At 45.2% G+C, this 26,088-nt stretch overlaps 1 protein-coding gene across 1 annotated transcript in view; it reads right to left on the bottom strand.

Annotated features, from left to right (window-relative positions):
- VBP1 (VHL binding protein 1) overlaps positions 1-24,746 on the bottom strand; it is a 98,891-nt gene extending 74,145 nt beyond the window's left edge. Inside the window, exons 1-2 of the mRNA XM_069612638.1 lie at positions 24,600-24,746; positions 2,634-2,758 (exon numbers count right to left, since the gene is read on the bottom strand). Coding sequence (XP_069468739.1) covers positions 2,634-2,758; positions 24,600-24,677 — 203 coding nt within the window. The 5' untranslated portion in view covers positions 24,678-24,746. The remainder of the gene's footprint in view (positions 1-2,633; positions 2,759-24,599) is intronic.
- Positions 24,747-26,088: the final 1,342 nt, after the last annotated feature.

Raw genomic sequence — 26,088 nt, forward strand, 5'->3', positions numbered from 1 at the left:
GTGTCCAATTCCGACTGAAGGGATTAACACATGGCATCCTTGCCATCTTGCACGAGAGCAAGGAACCCATCCCTTTCTTCCCCCTCGGGAATATGCTCAGCCGCTAGAGAAAGCATACGCCCCGCAGAAAACACCTTGCATGCCCAACCATCGAAGCGTTTGTCCCCCCCCTATCAGGAGAGATGGTAGGGTACACCACCTGCCTCGAGGTGGCCGTAGCCGCCTGAACCACCAAACTCACGGGAGTGGGGTGAGAAAAGGTAGCTGGGGTCGCTACTGGAAGGGCAGTATTTTGTAGTTACCAACTTGTTAACCGCCGGAAGAGATTCCAGGGTTTGCCAAGCAGCTGTCACCCTTTTCTGAAAAGTCAAATGAAAAGGTAACACTGGGTCAGAGGACGGACCTTGATCCAAAATATCAGTCTAGTCATCCTGCACAAATGCCTCAGGAGGACTAGACCAACCAAGATACTCAGTAACCCTAGCCATCAGTGTCCTATAAGAGGACTCTGCATGAGCCCCAGACTCAGGCCTGCCACACTCCACCTCAGGAGATGTGTCCAAGCCACTGGCATCATGGAGTGATTGACGTAAATCTTCCAACTGACTGTCCCCGGAAAAGACAGGAGCCACATCAGGCTCAACAGGGTCAAATTCCAAATCTGACCTCTCCTCATAGATATCATCCAGAGGAAGTAAGAACTCCTGCCTAGGGACAGAAGTGGGTCTGGAATCCTTAACAGACTTCAATGTAGCCTTCCTTGGAGGATCCACAGTACCTGGGACCTCCATCGTCAAATTCTGGCCAAAAGGACCCAATGGCGTCGAGGGCGACGACGTCGTGGACAACGCTGACGGCGGTGACAACGGTGCCGAGGGCTGGTGTGAAGGCAAAGCCTCGACATCCGTATCTGACAGACACAGGAGTCGATGCCGACCTCGAGCCCTTACCAGATTTTTACGGTTTCACTGGGGACCGAGACCTGGATCTAGCATGTCTCTGGCGATCAAGCTGAACCTTGCCCGAACGGGACCTCAACGGTTCCCGATGAGTATCGTGCCTAGGACCCAGGCCCGAAGGCACTCTAGCATCGGACCGAGAACGTTCCATGCCGGCTTCCGAAGGCGTGGACGGACTGTGTCCTAGGATTGAAAAATCGCCAGCATCTGCTTCTGAAGGCAGGCCATTCCTCTGGAGTCGAGGACTTAGTGGGACAAGCCACTTTCCTCGCGGCACCATCCTCCAACGAGGACGGGGAAGGCAACCAGTGACGCCGCTTCTGGGAATTCCTAGATGAGGACAACGATTCGCGGGACCCACTCCGGGACCGAGATCCCCGGGATTCCTACCGACGAGGAGAGTCACACCTCAAATTGTCGGTGGACATCCCGTTTGCGGGACTTACTGGGTTTAGAACCCCGACCTAAGTCAGCGACTGGCATTTCAAACAGTCGTCAGTGTCATGACTCTCGCCCAGACATCACAAACAAAGCATTGCGGGTCCATAATCGACATCTTAGACTTACAGTCCCTGCAAGTCTTAAAGCCAGACCACAGAGTCGGAGGCGTAGAAGAAGACATATTCACGATGAATACGCGAGGCGTGCCGAGTTCTCAAAGCAAACACGTTTGTGGAAAAAACAGAACTGAGGCTAGAGGCGCCGTGCATCCCATTTATAACATCCGGTGACATCACCCTCGACGGAGGCCTTCGAGGGACATCGACCCAACGCCATCGACGCAGGAAGCCTGCTGCCTAAAATTTTCCAAAGTAGCACAGCTGTGGACATTACATGTCAAAGATGTGGAATACGTTGGAGGACCCAATCCATTCGAATAAGTGTTATTTGAATACCTATCACAGTGAATGTTGCATCTCTACAGCTCACATTGATCCCTCTTGAGATAAGCGTGACTGCTCAGTCACTCTACCAACCTGTGTAGTATAGGCCTATACCAAAGGTTGGGTTCCCTATAGCCAAGAGGACAAGGCTGGTGTAGTCTCCCACAGGGTTACTACATACAATTTTGCCTAACAAAGCGACTTGTTTTTACGTACTGAAACTACAAACAGCATATCCAAGTGGTCTAGAGCTTTCCCCTCCTCTATCCCACTAAGCCCCTCCCCCCAGCCCTTCTTCCAATCCCGATCCACCAGAGCACCCAGACACAATGAAAATGGCAGCGATGCACGGTATAAATCGAATAACATATGTATGACAGTCAGTTCTGTACTGCAACAGGATACAGTAGCGATTTTTCTCAAAAACCACAGATTGCACATTTTGCATTGAGGTTTTACGCAACTGTATAGCAGAAAAGGGCAATATGAATTGTATGGTGGGGCAGCTAAACAGCAATAAAACGACTTTACTGCACCAGCCTAATTCTGAGTTTGGATGCTATGTGAAGGAAAAACAACCAGCATTTGGGCTGGCGGGTCCTCCACATTAGAACCAATACATGGAGACATTATCGCCAACGGAGTCAAAAAGAGGTGGCAGTAAAGGTATTCAAGTTTGGAGTGATGAGGCACCAGGAGGCATCATAACTGTTTTATCCATGGACACCACGATAGGGAACCTGTTAACAAAACAGTATTAGGAACTTTGACAACAGAATGCAAAAAGTACCTCCTTTTTTTCTGAACAAGGTTAAGTTCCATGAATTTATATTTCTGATACTGTTCATCCAACTTCTTCAGCACTACATCTGCCGTCTCATTCCCAGGTTGCTTCATGAAAGATTCAACGTCTTCCTTCAAAACAATATCAGAAAATTATTTATTCATTTTGAGTGCTAAGAGTAAAGCATTGTTTAGGTTAGGCATTTACAGCCGCTAAGTCAAGAGGCAACTTGGACAAAGTACAGGTTATATCCTCAGAAAATGTACAGCCATGCTGGAGCGTCAGTGGTTGCATCAACAACCCATAGTCACCATGAGCACAAAAAAGAGAAACATAGGAAAAGTGGCAATTGAAGAGATTGCATGGCAAAGCCTCACACAAAGAGGTGCTCAATTATTGAACACAACATAAATTACTAGCAGCTGCTAAAAAGCAAGCCCTGAAACATTGCACTCGCCACTCGCTGGTGCTAATTGACTATTGGAGAGAAAGCAATGTGTGCTTTGTCTGTAATGTGGAGAACTGAAGGGGTGGGTGACTCAATGCCTGGCTAGTAGTTTGCAACTTAACATGTTTAGTTAGCCCTGTAGGAAGCCACAACTTTCTATCTGCTCAAAACTAGACAATTCCTCCCCCACAGTAGCACAACATCGCAAAACAAGTTAAGCTGACCAAACGCAGTCCAAATTTGGTTAAATCTGTCCAGCGGTAAATAACCAGATGGCAGAAATTCATATGAAACCAAACTATTACATGCGCTCCTTATCTGATCAGAATGAAACATTCCAAAACTAATTATGGGCCAATATGTGTGCTGATAAACCTGCAACAAAGTTATTTCCTTCTCAAAATGTGCCTATTCTGTGGCAATTGAAGGGCTCTGTTAATGAAATTTTACCTACGAGCAATTGCAATAGCCATATGTAAATTACACTCAGAGCTATTATTAATCAGAACAAGCCATTACGGGCAATAGTAATTGAAACTAACAGTATTCCCTTATCTGGAACAGAGACGGACAACAGAGTAAACAGGCAAGGAAGCATGGTTTTCCGGCATGGATAACAATCATTAGATTGTCAATGGTGCTGGAAAATTAAGATTTTAAATATGTGCACTTGCCACCAGCTAGTTATCATGGACTTTCAGATAATAGGAAATGGTGTGATGTGTGCATAATTTAGACAACTAAGCTGACAAAAGGTGTTTAACTCCTGGGCTATTGTGTGTGTGAGATTATAAATATATAACATTACTCACTGTAATCTTATTTCTGATGCTTGTATCTGCTTAGATTCACATGCCGACTCTAGTGGTAGCTGCAGAGTATTACATTTTTTGTATTCAAAACTCGAAAAAGGGACGTCGACAGGGCATGCCAGTAATACTATCCCTAGTGTGACGTCCACTGTACCGATGGTCCACACATCGAGATCCCGCAGATTGTTTTGTTTCTAACATGAGGTAGCATGAAGTGTACCGCAAGTACAGATGTAATAAAACAGTTAAGAGTAGATAAAGCCAGAAACATCTATGCACCTTCTAATCCACAGGGGAGGAAGGGTGGGTGCATGCGAATCTTAACTGATCCAAGCATCAGAAATATGATTACGGTGAGCAATGTCCCTTCTGATGCTTGTGGATCTGCTTAGATCACATGCTATGTATGCATAGATTAGCGAGCAGTGTCTGGTGAAGGTGGTGGGTTGTGAGAAGGTACAGCGGCAAATAGATTTTTTTACTACCACTTGTACCCCATGTGAATCTGCTTTAGAATGTGTGTCAATGCAGTAGTGCTGAGTAAAGGTATGAATAGAGCTCCATGTAGCTACTTTGCAAATGGCGTCCAGCGGGACGTTTGCAATAAAGGCCAAAATAGCTCCTGTACCCCTGGTAGAGTGAGCTCCTAGTGTGAAAGGCAGAGCCTTTTTGATAGAGAGTAGCAGAGTTGTATGCATTTAACTATCCATCTGAAGATGGCATTTTTTTTTAAACACGATCGCCTTCCCTGCAGGTGCCATGGAGACAAACAGTTGGTCTGTTTTCCATAGCGCTCTTGTCTTTTTTTACATATTAAAGGACCGCCCTCCTTGTATCTAGTGTATGGAGTACTCAGCTGAGCTTGAAGGGGTTTGAAAGAAAGCTGGTAGTTCAATGGACTAGTTGACATGGAAGTTAGTTATGAACTTAGGTGAAAACCTAGTTTGTGTTCTTAGTACCAACTTGTCTTTGCGGATAACAAAGAAAAGGTCTTGCACTGACAAAGCTTGTTATCTGGCTCTTCTTATGGAGGTGATAGCCACCAGAAAAGCTGTCTTGTGAGGTGTTTAAGGCTGGATTTATGCATAGGCTCAAAGAGGGCCTGGAGGATCCGATGAGCTTAGCTAGTACCACATTTAGGTCCCACCCTGGAGGCGGGTTTGAAATGGGAGGGTAAAGTCTTTTTACTCCTTCCATGAATGCCTTATTGACAGGGACTTTCCACCAGGACACCTTGCTTTGAGAAGTGGTGTACGCGGATAGAGCAGCTAGGTGAACCTTGACTTAAATACTAGGTTGGAGTCTAGTAAGTGGAGCATTTAATGAAGAATGTGTGATGGAGTACATTAAATTGGGTTTACATTTTTTGACTGGCACCATATTACAAATCTTTTCCATTTGTTAAAATAGCTGTCTGGTTTTCGTGCCTCCTTGAGGATTTCCATACACCTTTGAGGTAGTCTTAAATGGCCAAATTATATGACTTCAGGAGTCAGGCTGCCAAGTTCATAGATTCAGGGTGTGGATGAAACGTTGTCCCCGTGCTGCAAGAGCATGTTGTAGGGGCAAGGGAGTTAGATTGGATTGCACATCTCCAGCTTGCACAGAAGTGGAAACCAAGGTTGTCTCACCCACATAGGAGCAACTAAGATTAGTGTCACTTGTTTCTGGTGCATCTTGTTCACTATCCTGCTCGGTAGCGGTGTTGGGGGAAAAGCGTAGGCAAATTTCCCTGACCAGTTCATCCACGAGGCATTCCCCTTGAAGCTGTGTTGGGGAAACCTGGATGCGAAGTCTGGGCATTGCGTGTTTGGCTTGTGGCGAACAAGTACAAAAGGGGGATAACCCCATATGGAGAAGATCTCATTTAAGATGTTTCTGTTGAGCTGCCACTTGTGCTCTTCGGGTAGAGGATCTCTTCTCAATGAGTCTGCTAGAGAGTTAAGTTCCCCTGAACATGTTGCGACGTTAGGAACATGCCCCGCTTGAGTGCCCACTTTCACATGTTTTGGGCTAGCCTGGACAGACTTGGAGAGCGTGTGGCCCCAGCTCGTTTTTTGTAAAACATGGCAGGGGTGCTGTCCGTGAGGACCTGTACAGTCTGATCTGACAGGTGCACTTGGAAAGCTTGAATGACCATGAGCACTGCTAGCAGTCCATACAGGTTTATGTGATTTTGGGCTGTCATCTGTGTCCACAGGCCGTGCACTGTGTGGTGAAGGTAATGGGCTCCCCACCCAGTGAGTGATGCGTCTGTTGTGACCTGCAGGGTTGTGAAAGGGTTTTCACTTTAACAGGTTCTCCTTTGTCCACCAGCGTAGTGCTTCAGCTAGGGTTAGCAAAACAACTACTAGATTGTCCCACTGACCACTTGCCTGAGACCACTGTCGCTAACCACTCTTGCATCGAGTACATGCGCAGCCGTGCGTGCAAACCAGGTAAATACATGATGCCATCATCCCGAGCAAGCGCATTGCTTTGCATCCGGTTATTTGGCGACCGGCTAGATACTGAGGTATTTGCAGTAGTATGTTTTGCACTCTTGTTTGATGGAAAGGCTAGACCCTCTTCAGTCTTAGGACAGCTCCTAAGAACTGTTTGTTTGGACGAGATTTTTTCTCGTTGATTGAGAATCCCATTTGGAACAGGAGACGGATTGTTCTCTTGGTATTTTGCTTGTAAATTTGGGGTTGGGGGATTCCCGTTATCAGCCAGATGAGGGTACACTGGGATTGATTCCCTGCCTAGATGCACTGCCACTACAGCTAGTACTTTGGTGAATACCCTTGGAGTATTCACCAAAGGGTAGCAGCTTGAATTAGTAGTGTTGCTTCGCTATTTTGAAGCGCAAGAATTTTCTGTGTGCTGGGAACATTGAAATATGAAAGTATGTATCTTTCATATCCAAGATTGTCATGTAGCCCCCCCACCCCGTTTAGCAGAGGGATTAATTCCTGTAGCATTCTCATGCAGAATTTTCGTGGCTTGACAAAGGTGTTTTCAGGGCGTATGGTTAGGTCTTTTGTGGGCACAAGTAAGTACATTGAATACATACCCTGGTTCAGGTGGTTTGCCGGGACGAGTTATATGTGTCCGTTAGTAGCAGTGCTTTGACCTCTTGCAACATGATGCTTTGTTCTTCTTTGTCTTGGCAGGTGATTGACTGGTGTTTGAATCAGCTCTATGCAATACCCCCCTCCGCCTCAGTGGAAAGTACCCACTTGTTCGATGTGAATCCCTCCCATGCATGGGCAAAGTAGGAGTGTGGAATACGACCTCCTACTTGAGTGGCATGGGAGGGAAACTGTGGCGGGTGGTCATTGCTTAGGAGGGGTTGAGGCCCCCTCTTGAGGAGGAGGATCTGCCACTACTTCTAGATCTTCTTTGGCCTCTTTGACAGCCCCTGTTGGGAGGACTGCCCTTGTGAAGAATCCCAGGATGAACTTTGCCCACCCTGGTTGTAATTAGAGGACCTTTGGGAGTTCTGTCCTCTAAACCGGTGTGAGTTTGAGCCTTCCCTTTGCCCAAAGGGTTCGTTAGTAAGCTGTCCCAGGGATTTGAGGGCATCATATTCCCCTTTGCGCTTTAAGCGCATCTTCAACTGCTTTGCCAAATAAAGAGCTGTGCTCAATGGGCACGTTTTAAGAGGGTAGCCTGCTTCTTCAGTTTGTAGACCAATTGACAGAGCCATGTGTGGCGTTTAATCAGTGTGCCTTCTTCCACGAATCTCTTTGCGTGGTCTGCTGCTTCCAAATTATTTTCTTGCTACCTGTTTCCCCTCAGCGATGGTGAGAGAGCTGTGTTTTTAGGGGCTCGGGACTGAGTTTATCTGCTTTGTGATCTCGTCCCACTTGTGGCAATTGTAACTCGCAAATAGTGTGGTATTATTAGCTATCCTTGTTTGACAGGCAGCCGAGTTCGCTACTTTCCTGCCCAGGGTGTACATTTTCTTACTCTTTGTCGGAGGGGGCTTCGGCAGAGGGCTTCCCGCTCTCTTTCTTGTGGTGGCGACAACTAAAGTGTCAGGCTTTAGCTGCCCCGTAATGTATAATGGGTCTGATCTAAACATCTTTTCGATGCAAGGGCCGACTGCCCATGTCAGATTGGCAGTAAGCAGAGAAGGTTGAAAACGCCTCTTGACTGATTGAAGCAAGGGGATAAACTGTGCTGGAGATTTTGTTTCCCCAAGGATGTCCTCCACTAGGTCTTCATCAACCTGAGCTTCCTGGGTATCTATTGTGCAGTGCTCTGCAGCCTTTAGGAGCAGGTCATATTGTAGTTGGTGGTCTACCGGAGTCTGCCACTGGTGGGTCGGTGTGGTCTGGGGATTGGACGATGTGTACATCGTCATGATATTGGTCTAGGTCTCCTGTGTCCCCTTGGTCTTCAGGGTCTGTGTACGAGGCAGGGTCTTGTGAGCGTTATAATAATATGTATCTTGACCCAAGTCCTGATAAGAGGAGGTGATAGCCTGCGTGGTTATCAGGCAAGCTTTTTTTGGCTACGGGCGGAGAGCTTGCTGCCCCGCTTTGTGGAGTCCCATGAAGGTCGAGTATTGTTCAGGGTATCAAAGAAGTTTATAAAACTGGACATTCTCCACATGACCCAATCTCATTGTTCTGGGGTCCATTGGGAGGAGCAGGTAGTCTCTGGGACAGGGGTTTCCTTGCGGTAACCGGTTGTCGAAAGGACAGAAAGAAATACTAAGCGTAAACTGTTACTAACTAATGGCATCAAACTACGATGGCGGAAAAAAACAATCTGAGGGACCTCAACACGTGAAGGACCATGGGTACAATGGACGTCACACTAGGGATAGTATTACTGGCACGCCCTGTCGACGTCGCTTTTCGAGTTTTGAAAACAAAAAGTTTAATACTCTGTGGCTACCACTAGATGTCGGCCTATGCATAGGATGTGATGTACGCAGATCCACAAGCATCAGATTATATAAATTCTTTGCTAGACTTGCATGACGGATTTGGATAGCATTTCCCAAATAAACAGTTTGTCACAGATATAGCAGTCAGGCCTTTTCTAGCCTAGTCGACTTGTTGGAACATTGAGCAATGTTTGTTCATGATCTAAATGCCAGGTGTCCACCTCAGGGCAGATCTGCAGATGCTGTAGTGGTATCTCAATTAATTCTACGTGATGGGCATTTCAATTATAAAAGGGCAGCTTTGGCTGTTGATTGGGACGCCTGTTGGAAAATTCCAAAAGGAAACATGTTTTTAAAAAGACAGCTCCAACCCTTAATACAATGCTTACCATTGAAGACAATACAATTGCTTTTACAGGATCTCACACTTAAAGATCATTGCTTGTACCATTCTGCCTTCTGTGTAGTTTTTCTAGTTGCCGAAAATAATGTTGTGGTTGCTAGAGCGCACAATCAAGTGGTATGGAGGGAGGTGTCGGGGTGGGAATAAGTAACAGTTAGTCTTGTCTCTTGAGATTATTAGCATGCTAGTTTTGTGGTAGACGTCGATAAGCAGGAGGTAAAGACAGATTTCAAGTGTTTAATTCCTCGTCTGAACCATTTAAAAAAGGTTTATCTGGACAATTAACAAAAGGCTGTAAAGTGTGAAAAGACTAATGGCAATTTTCAAGTTGGCCTTACAGGTAAAAAGAAAAGTGAACTCTGTAAGAGAAATCATAATGAACTAAGAAACAGGGGTTATTAGTCCAGAATGGAAGATGAAAAACATTGCCAGAACAGCGCAGGATCAGCCAGTCCAAACAGTTTGTGCAATTTGTTATTGTAAAAATTGCTCAAGTGTTGGGTTAACAGATTTATCCCAGACTAATGGCTAAAGCGCTTACTTATGCACGTAACCGATAGTCTGATTGCATGCTTGTATATTCCATGAAAAAAATCAATGCAAAAATGTAGATGAACCACTTAGGTGGAAGAAAAACAGCCTTCTTATGGCCCAAATGGGCTTGCATAAATGTAGGTCTAATTAGACAATACACTGCGGCTGAAAGTAGTGGCCAGAGAACAATATGTGGTGATCTTTGACTACACTGCAGCATTTCATAGGGTAGATGGCCATTTATTATGGACTAACCTTGCCTTGTGGGGTATTGGACATGGTTAAATCTGAGACGGTGGTGGGATAAGGACAAGTAGGAAATTCAACATACGATTATTTAAATTTACTATAAGCAGAAAAAGTGTCTGTGTGATTACATGGCGGTCTCTGGAAAAGGGTCTAGATTTTGTTAGGATATCCCTTCACTTGCTTTATATGACCAATAGCTTTAAGAGGCGGGATTGCCTGTGTAATACTTGTTTGCACTGCTCTCTGCACTTCCACAACACTTTATGCCGATAACAAATCCTGGTTGAGCTCCATGGAGATTCAAAAGATGTGTCTAGGGTGGAAGCAAGCCTTGGGTCAGTTCAACATGTGATGCAAGATGATGGCTTGCGTCTTAAGGGAGAGAAGACTGACGTTTTGTTGGCTGTTTCCATTCCAATGGCAAGTATAGTTGTAGTAATGGAACTTCACTCCAACCAAAAGCAAACCCGCCCTTAAATATGTGCACACTTTGTCCGCACAGCAGGTTTATTGTACAAACGGCCAGGGGGCGGGGGGGGGGGGTGAGATGACAAAGTCAAACTAACCTGTCTCTGAACCACACAAAGAACACGCATTTTATACAATTTGCAACAATTAAAACACTCTCAAAAGGTTTTGTTACAGAGTCAATCCCCGCACCCCCCCAGGATTGGTTAAACCTATACAATGTAACCATATTCCCTTTAGTTCCCACACTTCTTACTGGATACATTCATCGAAGCACCATCCTCTTTAATTGCACATTTCATATTTACACTACACACCTCTCTGGGGACTTTCCATTTTTGGTCATAGTCGTATCTCCTAGTGACACAACTTACAAACCATTTCAATTATCACAGGTTCCATCTGGTTAGAAACCTTTACCCCTACTTGTGACGCACACGGCTATTCTATGGAAATTCCATTGATGTAAAAGAGGAGAAGAGCAGACACATTTCCCTTTTCATCTATTGTTGCCGTTTTATCACCCAAACATGTTGGTGTCCACATTTCATTCTGAACTATGCGCCTTACCATTCTAGCCCACATGATCCCAACCCACACATTGACAATTCTATTGTAAATCCATGATTCATCGGTGCTCCGTTCCTTACAAGCAGCAAGCATCAGGTTTAATTGTCCAGCTCTAACAGGTGGCCAGAATCCTCCTGCGATTCAATAACAGACTCCTATATACTTACAGAGATTGCATCTCCCCTTCACAATGCACGTAGACCATAAAGACCCGCCCAAAATACATTGCAACTGCTGCCGTCTTTCCCCAACCTTGTAAAACTGTTTTTTCAGTCAAACTGCCTACATTCACCTAGGGATTGATATATATACCATGAGCCCACTCAGAAACATAATACCCTAAAGGACCTTGATGGCATACAGAGTTTCAATGAATTTCTGGAAATAATGACCCCTCTCACTAATGGGCAGAGCAGTACTACTAAAAATGGTTGCCCTCCCGGGGCTTTTACATTATTTCACACACATCATAACATACCCAAGTCCTTTTTCAAAACCATTGATTCCCTATGTAGAGAATACTTGTGGGAAAGTGGCAGATGCAGATTAGCATTGTCCTTACTGCAAAGACCATACGAAGAAGGCAGAATTAGGGTACCTTGCTTTGAACGTTATCTGGCGGGGCAACTACAACATATAGTGAACTGGCTGGCAGATGAACCTAACTCAGACACACAGCTAGTTCAACCCACAGAATTGCGCTTCTTCCTCAAGGAACTATTATGGTATAAAAGGTCTTACCTGGGACAACAAACGTACCTCATACTGTTGCGGTTACAAGTATGGGACCGGGCGTTAACACTCAATAGGATAAAAGATCGCCCATCTATGCAAATGCCTCTAGCGTCACCGTTTCCATCATCAATCCAAGTCCAAATGGAATCAAAGGGCATTGCCACAATTGGGGATTTGTTGTGCGATAGTACCTTTATGCCCTTTCAGGAAATAGTGGACAACACAGACCTTCACCATGGCCAGCTTCTGCTATATGGCACCATTAGGAACGCGATTATGCGCAGATGCACAGTGGGATAATAGAGACACTCCATAATCGATACCCTATCCGACATAGCTGAAGGTACACAGAAGATCACTAGGCTATATATTGTTCTCCTAATGAACCAACCCCCACAGACATGGCTATAAGGAACAAATAGGAAAAAGACCTAGGTGAACGGTTCCAAGACAAACACTGGTCAGAGATATTGCGCTACCATAAGCGAGAGTCCCGCAACGCTAGGCTACAATTGATTCAATTGTTCATGACACACAGAGCATACCTAACTCCTCTTAGGATATCCAAATTCCCTGGGGCGACCCGACAATGCCCTAGATGCACAAACACAGAAGCGGATATGCTACATATGTTTTAGTTACGCCACACCAGACAGAAATATTGGGAGGAAGTAGCAAAGAAAATTAGCAGAGGAGGCCTTTACATGAATCCACCGACCCCCTCAGCCTGTATGCTTGGCCACTCCCCAACGCACACGCTAGATAACCAGGATGAAGGACTTAGCGTTTATACTAGCTAAGCGCAGGATAGCGATGACGTAGACCTTAAAAAATGGGCTCTGGCAGAAACAACCGTCTGGAGCCGTGCAGCACACAACCCTCTCCTAAGCGAGTGCAGACATAACGGCATGGAACACTATGATACAGACTGTTCAGCTCCACCCAAATCAATCCCTACAGACACTGTTACCTATCCACCACAGTAGACGGTTAAGGGCAACTTAGTGATAACAGATACCATGGCAGATACCATGGCCACTAAAGAGGGAGGGAGTTTGAGGGGCGGGAATGTTGGGAAACAAGAACGGGTGGATGACAACCTCATTACTATCAAATGTGATTGCATGGCATAAATTAGTTTAAAACAAATTGATTAGTAGAGTTTGCTAATGAAAAATATTTTGATTAGCAAACGGACCCATTTGATAGCAATTTTTGACTAATATTGTTAATGTCACCAGAAGTTATATGTACCCAAGACATGAAATGAGCAACAATACAGCTTGCATACCACTGAAATAAGACATTAGTTGGAGGAGCCCAGCCTTGCAAATTCTTTAATATTCCGCTAGACCTGCAGGTCGGGTAACTTAGTTTCCCTATTCAACCTAAAAGAAACGCACTCGACCCATAGCAATGGATGACAAATTTAAAATGTGATTTGGGTACAATGGTGCATGTCACTAAAAACCCCGATTTGTTTGGCACACTGCCGTCACCCAGAGGCCAGCCATGCACAGTGAAACATTTGGTTGACATTTACTGCACAGTAAAGGTTACATAAAAGTTTCAAAACATCTCATGCAAATGCTACGTGCCCTTCATAAAATGTACTCGACTATGCAAGTGGGCGAAAAGACTTTGCGAGCCACAGCCAAGTATCTGTAAAATGTAAAGGGTTAGCTGCATGAATGGACACAAATAAATATATATGTTAAAAAAGGCTCTGAAAACAGTTTGGACAGCTGTCTCCTACAGGTGATAACATATAATACAATCATGATCATAAAGCAAAGCGAGCTATGGAGGCTAACTACAGCGATTGGTATTGCAATAGATATGTAGATGTACAGATTGGATGGAACTATTGATCACTACTTTGCTTAAGCATCTAGTTCGCTTTGTGTACTCATTATGTAAGAGGAAAGAAAGACGCAGAGTGAATTGCGCAGCAGGCAGAGAACTGAGCAAACTAGATGGAATATTGCAGTTTGTGGTCATCTCAATTTCAGGGTACCTGGTATAAAGCAACTGGGTGACATTTAGAATGTCAATGAATATGGGCTCGTTCATGAGTTGAGCACCGGTTGCAAGATATATGCAACCTGCCGGTTACAGAACTAGGTTTGCCATCAAAAGATTTGATCATGTACATTTTCAAAAGTATTGACTCATTAATATGATGCATCTCCCTCAACAAAATGAAATTTAGTTGACACAATGAAATGTAGGTACACTAACCTAAACTTTACTATAAAGCATGGCGATGATGCAGTGTTTTACTATCAATACTCTAATTATGCATTATGTAACAACCTACATTTTAGAAATGGAATTGCATGGCTGTCTTTAAAATAAAAGGTTGACCCATACTGGTGTGTGCCAGGCAGGATACAGAAAGGTTAATAAAATTATTTTGGGTTTGCAATTATTCGAAAAAGAAAGAAATTCTTGCCTATCACTCCCACACATGTCTTTGCCACTTAAGAGGGGGAGGAGATGATTACTGCTGCACTTTCTCTCCATTAGGACTTGAGGTGAACAGAGAAAAGAGGGCGAAGAGAGCACAGAGAGCAAGAGAGGAATGCAAGGAGAGCTGTGCTTTCATTGAAGTGGGAAACTTAAATAGCTATCTTTGCTACACAAGTGTCCATTTGATTAGAAAACGGACAGAATTGCATAGCAAATTGCTATGTGACCCTGCTTATTTTATGATTTAGATTGTAGAATCAATATGTATATGATGGCATAATATGTTGGTATTTAACATGGAAAACTTCAATAAAACCTGTTTTTAAAAAAGGATGCGAAAGAAGCTGCACCTATCTTGAAGAAAACCGTCTGGGAAATCCAGGACTGGCAGGGAAAGCCAATCAAGAGGGGCCATTTTGCAGCCAATGACGACTACATTGCATTACAGCAGGGAATCACAAGCTAAAAGGAAAAAGTATGGAGCATGGTGCATATCATCCAAAATGGCTTGGAAACGTATAACAAGCAATTGTTGAACTTTAGACTTCCTGAACACACTCTCTACAGGTGTTCGTCTAGTCTATCAAACTATGGCCAGAGCAACTGACAGAACTGAATCTCTCAAGACAAGCTCAGACACCAGCCATTTCAGAGCCGATCTATACTTTGCTAAGTGTACTCAAGAGAACATTGTACAGAATATCGATGTGGGACAATACCTCGCAGACGTGGGCGCTGCAAGGGATCCTCAATATTCCTGCGCCAGCAGAAGCACCTCTGTTGTGTGAATAACTGCAGTCCTGGAGCACTATGAATCAAGTAGAGATTAGATGGATACAAACTCTCCATAAAAAGGTGCCCTGCACCCATGTCTGCGTGCATCATGATACCTCTAAGGTGCACCTGTATTCCCTGAAGAAATCGGTTGTCTGGGGTTTGGGGGGGGGGGGAGGGGGAAGCACACCACACACATGATGCCAGGCCCTTCTCAAGTTCAGCCCATGTGAGCAGAATTTAAACCAATTGTATACCGAGTGCAATTCAAATGTAAACTTGCTCTACAGCTACCAAACGGATCCTACATTTTGCAGTTCAATGCTTCATGCTGTGGTATGCCTGTGGGGATTGTCAGATGGATCCCAGTCTCCAATATGGTGAACTGTGGCCATTATGTTGTACATCCACCAGTGCGGACTGAGCTAGTGCTATTGAACTGGCCTAAAGAGAAGCTATCACCACTGAAGTTGCTACAACCAACACAGAGACTGGCATATCTCCTGAATGTCGAAATGCAAAGAACAGCACTGGCACAGTGACTTTCACCGATTTATCAAACAGAATACTGCAGTTGGCCAAGGATCTACTGGAAGGTTACCGGAATGGCCGGCCAAAGGTGATTCAAACGCTTGTGGAAAGCTCTATTCCAACACATTGGAGCTCCATCCTATGCGCCATGCCCTGGCAGAAGAATACAGTTGCTTTCTTCAATCCATGGAAAGGATTAGGAACCTATGGCCCGGGGGATCACCCATGTGCTCCACATCAGTGTAGCTGCATTCATCCTGATCCAACATTTTCCTTGGTTTTGTCAAGCAAAAGTGACCTTGTCAATGCACCAAGACTGTCTCCTGAATAACAGAAGAGAACCAATGGAATTTTTCGTGTGGCGAACATCTCCTAATCCTGATTCATAAGCGGCTGAAGATTGTCTGCTGACCAGTACCTGCTGCCGCTGGCTCATCTCAAGAACAAAATGTTTATGTTTTGACATTTAGTAAATAGAATCTTCACTAAGTGAATACATTTCGCAAAAAAAAAATCTTCTAGTATTACATGCTCTTTTGTCTCTTCACTCTTATTCCTATGGTTCCTGTAAAGCCCCCATGGCCTGCTCTACACCTCATGGTGGGCGGGGTAACATGTATTTAGCCATGCTTAATATGGACTGTGATCCGAGTCACAGACCAGGCTTGTACACTGTGCGGTGACAACAGTTTAATATTATGTGCAATGCAGGCCTTCTCACGATAAAGCGGAGTGCAATGTAAACATAATTATATTCAGTGAATTGCACAGCATGATGAAAACACGTTCCAAGGCAGGCAGAGAGTCAATTTTCCATGTTGTGATGGATTACATTTGGGTTTTTTCATTATTCTGGGCTGTGCGCCAGTGACCTTGGAAACTAGGTACACCGTACTGTGCTTAAATAAACATCCCCATTAATCGCCATTTAGACTATCCGGGAAGAGAGCACATTTTCTCGCTAAACACAAAACATGAGATAATAGCAAAACACTGCGCACTACAAAAAGCAGGAATGCTGCGGTTCTATTGCGTAGGTTAAATGGGTAACTATAGTACACTGGCAAGTTCGCCATGCTGTGCACATAAAAGTGCAGTGCTTTGAAGTGCGATTTCTGGCGAAATACCTAGGGCTCACTGAAGGACAGAGCCATGCCCTTACAAGAGAAAGAGGTTGTTGACTGAAATGTAATTTTTGGCAAAACTCTTAGGGCTCTCTGAAGGACAGGAAGTAGGCGTGGAGAGCTTGCAAATAGGGAAGGCGCAGAGGGTATATAACTGAGTAAACTCAAACACTGGAAAAGGCTGTTTCGGGCGAGGGAGCTGGCAGGAGTAGGTGCACGTAGATGCTTCCCCTGATGGAGGGGCGATTCCACCCCTAAATCTTTTCCTCGCTTTTTGAAGCCTCAAACTGGGTTCTGGCTTTTTTGATTATTTTGAGCAGAACTCTACTTTCCTTTGTGCTGTTTGGGGAGTGGCTTACTTTTCCTCCATACACCTTAAACTCACAGCTAAAGAGCAGACACCTTATCCTGGATTGGCTATGCTAGCACCAATAAATTGAATAATAATAAGTTGAATGGACATTTAATTTATTTTGAATACATTATATTTATTAAGGTCCTTGATAAGCTTGCATACTCCCAACTCCCAAGCTCATGTTGAAGATTATAACATCTGAGGCACATGCGAATCAGGTAGGTTATCGGGCTCGACATAGCACAGAGACTGCCATGCTCGACCTTAAATCCACCCTGGCAAGCATAGCAGATAAAAACCAATCTGCTCTGTTGATGCTATTAGACCTCTCTGCAGCCTTCGATCTTGTTGGATCACACTCTTCTATTGACAAGGCTCGGAGAGGTCGCATGCTTTTCCACTCTGGCATCGAAATGGATCGCCTCCTTCTTAGGACCACCTACAGTCATTCTACCCCCATACCTCAAAAATGCAGTGTTCCGCAAGGCTCCTGCCTGTCGCAGCTACTTTTTAACTTGTATATTCGGCCACTGTTCGACCTACTGCATAGCCTGGGGGTCCAATATACAAATTACACTGATGACACCCATGTTATCATTCAGCTTAGTGGCCAACACAAGAAAGACCCTGCAAACCTCAACATCTACAGTGACATCCAGAACTGGATGGCCTGTAATTCATTGGCTCTTAACAATAAAAAAAACAGAGCTTATGATTGTCACCACCAAGAATACTCTGAGCAAGCCGACACCAGACTACTCCAACTTCTTGATTGAGATCATGTTATAACAGTCTAAAAAAAATTGGGTGTTATTTTGGATGACGAACTTTCAATGAAGTCATATGTATACAACATTCGGTCGGGTTGTGGACTCTTATACAATGCATCCAACCTTTTATAACAAATGACAATTGCGCTCTGCTGTCCACAGCACTGAAAAATTCCATGCTGGACTATTGTAATATAGTCTGTTGACCGGCACTACTGCCGCCAACATACAACCCCTCCAAGTCACACAGAACAATGCTGTACGTACCATTTTTAAACTCTCGCGTCCAACACACACATCTCCACAGTCAGAAAAACTCTAAACCGGCTTCCTGCAAGACAACAAATACCACACAAAGCGCTCACACTGGCTCATAAATGTGTGCCTCTCTCAAGCCCAGTATATCTATCAGATCGTATTAAGATCAAGTCAAACAATAGGAATCTTGTATCAGCCGCAGCACTGTTACTTGTTCAGCCGAGATTTAAACTGGCCCGTTTCGGTGGCACTAGCTTTGACACTCAAGCTCCAACTCTCTGGAACTCTCGTCTGTCTGCTATACTTCAAATAGAGAACTACCCTATCTTCAAAAAGGCCATAAAGACTCACCTCTTCAACCTTAGCCCAGATTAACTGGCTTCTGTTTCGGCTCTATCTTTACGGTTTGATCTTTGTGTTTTGTGTGTCCTGTTGCTGTTGCTGTTCTATGTGCGCCCTGAGGGCATGTGGCACATTACAAATATTTAAATAAATAAAATAAAGCATTTAATCCTATTTGTATGCATTTTTGATGAAAAGCCCCAGATGCAGCAACAAGTGTCTTTTGGGATTTTGTCCAACGTTTTCATTTTTCAAATTTATTTTTGAATTGTGATTTTTTCCAGGCATCCAGTTTTTCAGCTCTTGACTTGAGGAAGAGGCAAACAGGATTCAAAGTTGAGATGAGATAAGATGAGCAGGAGCTAAATCCAGCTCCTGGGTATCTGGCATCACCCACTAGACAGGAGCTACCGCAGGGGAACCAGGAGCTACTAGAGATGCTCCTTCAACTTTATATCCATTTTGTATGAACCACTGTTCAAAGTATATTAGATGTGTTATAATTAGTCTTTATTAACCGTCTCAAATACTCAAAGTTAATGTTACATTTACATGTTTGAAAGGCAGCAGTTGGCCCTCTGAGCCAAAGGTAGCTCCTGGTAGCTGTTGGTTTCACGCTAACCAGGCTCTACTATGCTAGAAGCAGGAGCTAAGTAGCTCCCCTCAATTTCGAACCCTGGGCAAATGCCAATGGTTCAACTTTTCGATTAATGGTTTATTGCATTATAAGTGTGTTGTGTATAGTGATGATGATAATGAATATTACATATTTGTCATAATTAAAATGGGTTTTTTGATATTAGCGTGTGACACATTCATTGAGTCTTCATTACTGAGTGATATCAGAGGACATTGAACAAGATTATTAAGTGTAGGGCATCCATTTCAACTACTGTGTTATACAAGGTACATGTCTAAATACACACTCGGGTTAATGGTTGGTGGGAGAGAACAGTGGACTATCAATATAAATGTATGTTAATTAGGTAAACCTCTCCTGTGTTGGCAATTGTGAGCAGCCGCCCACTGCAGGGGTTGCCTGCTCTCATATCGGTTGCACAGTGACAGGTACATGTTTTTCCCTACAACTACCACAGTCCCTGCTGGGGTGGTCATTGACACTCCCCTGGGGGTGGAGGCAAGGCTGTGTAGGTAGGGGTGATACAAATCTCATCACCATCATTATAGGCGATTTCCAAGAGATTGCCAATGTTTCAACAATAGGATGTTAGGACACAACATACAGAAGGCTACAGGAGACCTCCAAGTGCATGTCGGGTGGTATGGCTAGTATATATATGCTCTGCATCACAACGAACATGAAGGTCAGTCAATGGCAAGAAAAGGAAGCGGTTTATGCTGTAAGTGGCCTGAGGAGGCGGTTTGTGCTGTAAATGGCCTGCCAAATCGAGCCAGGTCTCTTAGGGGAGCATGGGCAAAAAAGGACATGACCTAGCAGGGGGTCAGCGCCACAATTAAGAGCCAACACTTGCCTCATCTGAATACCGCCCGTAAGGCCAAGCCCCCGTTAAGTGCCCCAGCTCGATTTTGCAAAAGGGTTGTGGCCTAACAGGAGGCATTCAAGCGAGGTACCCCCTGCAGCTGATGCCTGCATTTCTAAATAAAGGGGTGGCTTGCATGGGGGTGGGGTTGGTGCATTGGCACAGACAGGCCTAAAAACAGTGGTGTGGAAAGTTGCCTAGCGCCACTCCAGTGGTTCAGATTTATTCAAAATCTTCCACCCATCACTTTTTAGGTATAGTTTGTCTCCCTGTGAGAGAGAGACATGCCCAGACATGGGTCCCTTGCTTGCTGAGCCATAAGGAACCAGGCTGCACCTCGCCGATGAGGCCCAAAATGGCAGTAACATGTCTGGGATTGCTTGCCCCGCCCCTTTTATTCCCCACTCCTTTTTATGCTCCCTTCAATCCCCCAAACAGTCATTCCCACCCCCAACCCCAATTCAAACCCCCTTCCGGGGTCCTTTCCTTCCCTACACCCCAAAAAGCTGTCATTTGCAAACGTTCTTGCAAGACTAAAGAATACAGAGTGAAAGAATATACATTTAAATGACCACCATTAGTATGTCATTGTCCCCTCAGCATGCAGCTTTATGTAGCCTCCCCTTCCCACCTCTTATGGGGCATGTACATGACTGTATCCACTGATACGCCCCTAGCATTACCTGCAACCACCTTTGTGTCTACACAAGCCCCTTGCGCCTATAGCATTCCCAGATTGCTGTGCGACTACCTGGGAATAGGCTTCATTCGCAAGCAGTCATTTAAATAAACAAAGTTTAGCCAGCACTTTTTAACATAGGATTGTCAACAGAGCATTGGTTCAAATCCCCAACAGGGCAACTGTTCTTTTCTTTATTTTTTTTATTTTTATTTAAAGCAGCCTTTTTTACCGTCCTGGATAGGGATGTAACGGTATAATGGTATACCGTTAAAGATACCGTGAACCACTTAATTGAACAATAATAACCGTCACATTGTTTATACCGTTAAGTGTGCTTTTCAATCTGATTTGGAAAGGCTGCAGTAAGCAATTGCTGCGCAGTCTTGGTTTTGCACTGTTGGATGTGCCGTCTGCCAAGTAGTTTCAGTTGGAGCAGTTTTTAATGCCATTCCATAAACCACACGTGTCTTACACAAAATCAATATGTTAGCAATAGGAAGAATAGATACAGTGCCAAGAAGGAAAAGGGTTTACTTTGGGGTTTATATATTTATAATTGATAATGTTCTCTAAACATATGGCAATGGGGGATTTCCCTGGTTCTATCATTGAATTTACATATAAGTCACACTGCGAAATTCACTCATCTCTGTGGGTATTCCCTGCTGCCATACCAAAGGGTAACATGTCAGTGATTACTGAACACCTTTTGGCCCGCAAGTAAGGCTGTAATAGAGAGAAAAAGAGAGAGAAAAAGAGAGTGAGAGTGAGTGAGTGAGTGAGTGTGCACACACACACACACACACACACACACACACGTGTATACTACCATCAGCCTCCATTGATCTGTGGCATGCAGGTTATCAAGATGGCAACATGTTCATCTTCACCAGTAGCCAGTGGGGAAGAAAAAAGCCTAAATGACCACTTAAGAAAAGCTATTCAGTTTGCTTTGCCAGTTGCAGCAGGCCTCCACCCCACCCCCTCCTCTCCACACGTGTGTTTGTGTTGGGTGGAAGCAAGGCGTTTCAGTGGAAAGTATGTTGAAAAGCCCAATTCTGGCCCTGGGTGCCTGGTTTTGTTTGTGATGATACATCTGTCAATTTATGACCTTTTAGAAAATATTTGTTAAGATCAGTTAACTCCACTTGCTATACTGCGATAACCATGATATACCGTCATTTGGCAAGAAGGTTATCGTACCGTCATAAAACGAATACCGTGACACCCCTAGTCCTGGAACAGTACTCCAGGTCACATAAAGTAAGGGAAGTATGACCGATTTCCCTGCGAAGGGAACGTTGTACCCTTAAGTTTCCTCCCACTTTGACCTCTGGCAGAGGTGACCTGGCCTAGCAATTCAGGCTGAGCTGCGCCCATTGGTGGCAGTAGCCAACTGCCTTGGGTACCGCCAAAACGGGGTCGAGTTGGGTACTGCCAAAAAGAGGTCCAGCCCAACTGGCTGGACCCCTTTTCAATTGGCAAAGATGGGTTAAAAAAAACAGTGGTGTGGAAGGTTGCTCAGAGCAGTGCCAGTCGTTCAGATTTATTCAAAAACACCCACCCATCACTTTTCTGGTTGCATTGGGGCGGTGTCACAATGAAAAGGCAGGCAAGGCTTTTTTCCCCCAAAGCCTGAAGCTCTCATGTATACGTGAGAGCTTAGAAGAAGAAAAAAAAAACTTGGCTTCTAGTGGACTGGAATTAGCCTGGGTCATCCCGGGTAGCTCCGGCCCAATTAAAGCACTGGAGGCGGTGCATACCCAATTAATTATTTATTGTTAGGTGCTTATACAATAAGAATCTACTGTTTCAAAGCGCCGGCAGGGAGGGAGGGAAATCCATTACAACACAATATTTAAGAGCAAAGGGGGAAAAAGGGACGACCCTACTATGCCTTGTGAGTATTCAGAACATGCAAGTGCAGCAAGGAAGAGGGAAGTGCTGGTGAGTCCGAGCCCGTGGGTGAGCCATGGACAAAGTGCTAAAAAGTTGAGTGCTACACAGCCTAGGCCAGGGGAGGTATAAGTGCGAGTCTCCAGAGCAGAGGGTGTGCGCAGAAGCAAAGTGCTGTGGAAAAACAGGAGCTAGGAAGAATTGGCATGAGAGGCCAACGCCCTGAAGATGCACAAGGGCCAAGAACACGGATTCAGCAACTGTGGGATTAGAAGAGGAGATAAGAGGGAAGGAGGTGAAAAAGAGGAGAGTCTGAAGGAGCTTCCGGAAGTTGAGAAAATCCTGCTCAAGGCGCAGGGGGGGGCTATTGCAAAGGAGGGAGCCCGCAGAGACAAGTGAGCGACCCCCTGCTCTCTGTTTTTAGAAGATAGTGTGGTCCAAGGTCCCAGACAGCCTTGTGGATGATGCAGAGCGACGCTGTGGCTGGCTGGCATTTCTGTCAGTCACTGGAAATTCTTCTGGTGACCCGTTGTGCGGGGGGGTCACCAGAGGACTTTACTGTACCTTTGTTTCCCCACCGCTCCAGAGTCGCAGAGGCGTCTTTAACCCTCTGCAAACCTGGGGATTCCTTGACATATTGCGAGGTTTATAAAAGATGACTTGAATTGTGAGCTTTTCAAGGATCTTTTATAAACCTCAAAATGTTTCCAAAAGATGGCTTGGAAAGTACACAAACCATAAGGTATGCACACAAATATATAAATGTTATATATTTGTGTGCGTACCTTACTATGGTTTGTGTACTATTCAAGCCATCTTGAAGTACACAAACCATAGTAAGGCATGCAAAAAAAAGATATACATGTAAGCATTTATGTATTCATGTGCGTACCTTACTATGATGTGTGTTCTTTTCAAACCATCTTTTATAAACATAGAAATACGTTAAAAGATGGCTTGCATACTACGGTACGCATACAAATATATAAATGCTTACATGCATTAATATATTTGTTTGCGTACCTTATGGTTTGTGTACTTTTTTAGGCCACGCCCATCCCACAAGCCACACCACCAAATGAGGGCAACCCTTGATTTCTTACTCCACTTAAATCCCTGCCTATTCTGGATAAGCTGGAGGGGTTGCAGAGCGGAAGGAAGATTCAGGAGTAGTAGTCAAGTCTAGAGAGAACGAGGTCTTTAGCCACATTGAGCCTCTGGGGGAAAGTGAGAAAAGGTACAATTCCTTTGAGAAGGAAGAGCTGATAGTTGGACATCTTGGCAATGTCCTGAGTGTGAGGGAGGAAGGAAAGAGTAGTCGCTGAAGACGATTCCAAGGTCTAGCTGCAGTTGAAGGTGCAGGGCCCAAGGAGGAAGGCCAGCCTGACGGATAGAGGGAGAGAGCAAGGGTCCCTATGGGCGTTGACGCACAGATCATTGGAGGCGCACCAGGACTGTGCCCTGGTTGTGGAGGACACATCCAGGTTCATTAATAGATTACTTGCCGTTTCCTGTGCAATGTAACTGGAGGGCACAGCTGAAATATATTACAACAAACCCCTTGCTCCCTTTGGGGCTTTATGAAACAATCCTAAACGGGTCACTTCCTTTCTTTGGAGAGTAAACACGCTAATATGAATGGACTGTTTGGGAGAAGGGAGAGAACATATTTCCGTTTGATCTGCACCACGGTATTCAACGGCAACAGAGAAAGCACCAGGGACGACCACGAGGGGGAACAACCACTTCAGAAGGGCTGACCAGAAACTCAGTTCAGAGCTCACTGATACATATGGGAGTGCCTCACAGTCACAACCCGTTCAGGCTCAAACCCTCGGGTTCCACGCAGAGGGAAATATTTTTTGAGGTAATTCGAGTTGTCAATGGAGATGCACAATTGTTTAAACGGTGCCGACAGCGTGATCCCATATCATTAGGGCATGTTTTTGGGAGGGTAAAATGTGCCCATAGTAGTAGGGGACACCCACAAAATGTGAGAGACAGTTAAGGTATGGGCTGAGGCAAGAAAAGTAGGCGGTACGTTCGTTGTCTGAAAGGCATTGCCATGTAAGGACGTGGCCGGAGGAAGAGCGCCATGTGCGGGGCCACGGACGGACCCCCCCGCAGATAGGTATTGCCCTTGCTTCCCTATGGCAAGCACTCACCACGAAGACCGCCTCGGGTATGCCCAGGTGGCCCTTTTTCTGGCCGGCAGCATTGCAGCTCTCTGTGGTGGCCGCCATCTTCCACGCCCTGACGCTGCTGCTCGCCGCCTAGCTGCGCTGTCAACGTAGGACGTAGAAGGGGGAAAAAAAAAAGAGAGAGACATTGGCAGAGCCGAGCTGCTCGCGAGCCCCGCCCTACGCCGACGCTGATTGGCTTAAAAGCAATGATAGACAAGAAACGAGAGAACGTGAGAAAATGTGCTGTCTGAGCTGTGCTCTTCCTTGTCTGGTTTCGTGTTGTCTTCGGATTTACTCTAGACCCATTCAGGCAATAACGGAAACTTCAGATTATTATTTCATGGGACATAGTGCGCATGCACCAATGAGAAGCTCTTTAAAGTGCGGCTGTCTCTTATCAGACATACATATTTAGGTTGTTGCCCATTCCATTGGATACCTAGTCATACCGTATATGTAAATGTATTTGTTAATTATCCATACTGTTGTGGCCTTAAAGGACGACAGGATGCTGCAATGGGCTTTAACTGTCTTTATTGCAAGGAAAACAGGTGGCGGGCATAAACTTGGTACACTGCAACCGGGGAACTACTCACAGTTCAGTTCAGGGCCCTACCGGTTGCATCACTGGGGGCAAGGTGTGCACAAGGATGGCACGCTGCAAGCTTCCAGGGCTCCCATGTGGCTTCCTATGGCTTTGGAGTTATGCCCTGGAAGCTGGTGTCATTAGGCTCTTCAGGGCCTCAGTTCCGATGGCTCCTCATCAGGAGCAGCGCTCCCAGTACACCTCCTGGTCTGGCGCTTCGCCAACACTGGCGGGAACGTTGTCTCGCGGAGCGCAGGCTCACGAGATCTCGTTCAGTCCAGATCTCGCAAGACCACGCTCCCGCAATCGCGTGACGTTCCCACACACTTCCTTTACTGGGAAAAAGGATGGATGGTCATTCCATGACAAAGTCTGCAAACTTGCTGGGTCTCCTTCTCTCTCTCTGTGGTCTGCTCTTGAAGGGGTGCAGGTGATTCGGGTTCTCCTTGTCTTGCTCTTCGCTGTGACTCCCTGAGTGGAGTTGAAGAGTTGGGGCTAGAGAACTCGTTGCCGTGGTGTGACTTCGAGTTATCTCTTTCTGAGAGGTGAGAGTTTTCAGATGTCTCCTGGTGGTCTTGATCTTCTCCGGCTTCCTAGTGTGGCTGTTTAATGGATCCTTTCCTGCGGTACATGGCCACCCTTTCTAGATTCCATTTCCTTCCGTCGCTGGTACAAACGTGGTTTGACCCTTTCTCCAGGACTTCTATGGGACTGCTGTACCTGGAGCCAGTCGAAGTGTCTTTGTGGGGAAGGCGTATGTTTACTAGGTCGCCTTTGTTAACTACTGTGTGGCGAGCGGCTCAACGAAAGTCCCCTTGAGTCTTCATGGCTTCTTTATTACGCTGCATGCGGAAAACTACGTCTTCCATGTCCACTTCTTCGTCG

The sequence above is a fragment of the Ambystoma mexicanum genome, chromosome 5p (genome assembly GCF_040938575.1).
Source record: "Ambystoma mexicanum isolate Mex_15411 chromosome 5p, UKY_AmexF1_1, whole genome shotgun sequence".
Classification (NCBI taxonomy): Eukaryota; Metazoa; Chordata; class Amphibia; order Caudata; family Ambystomatidae; genus Ambystoma; species Ambystoma mexicanum.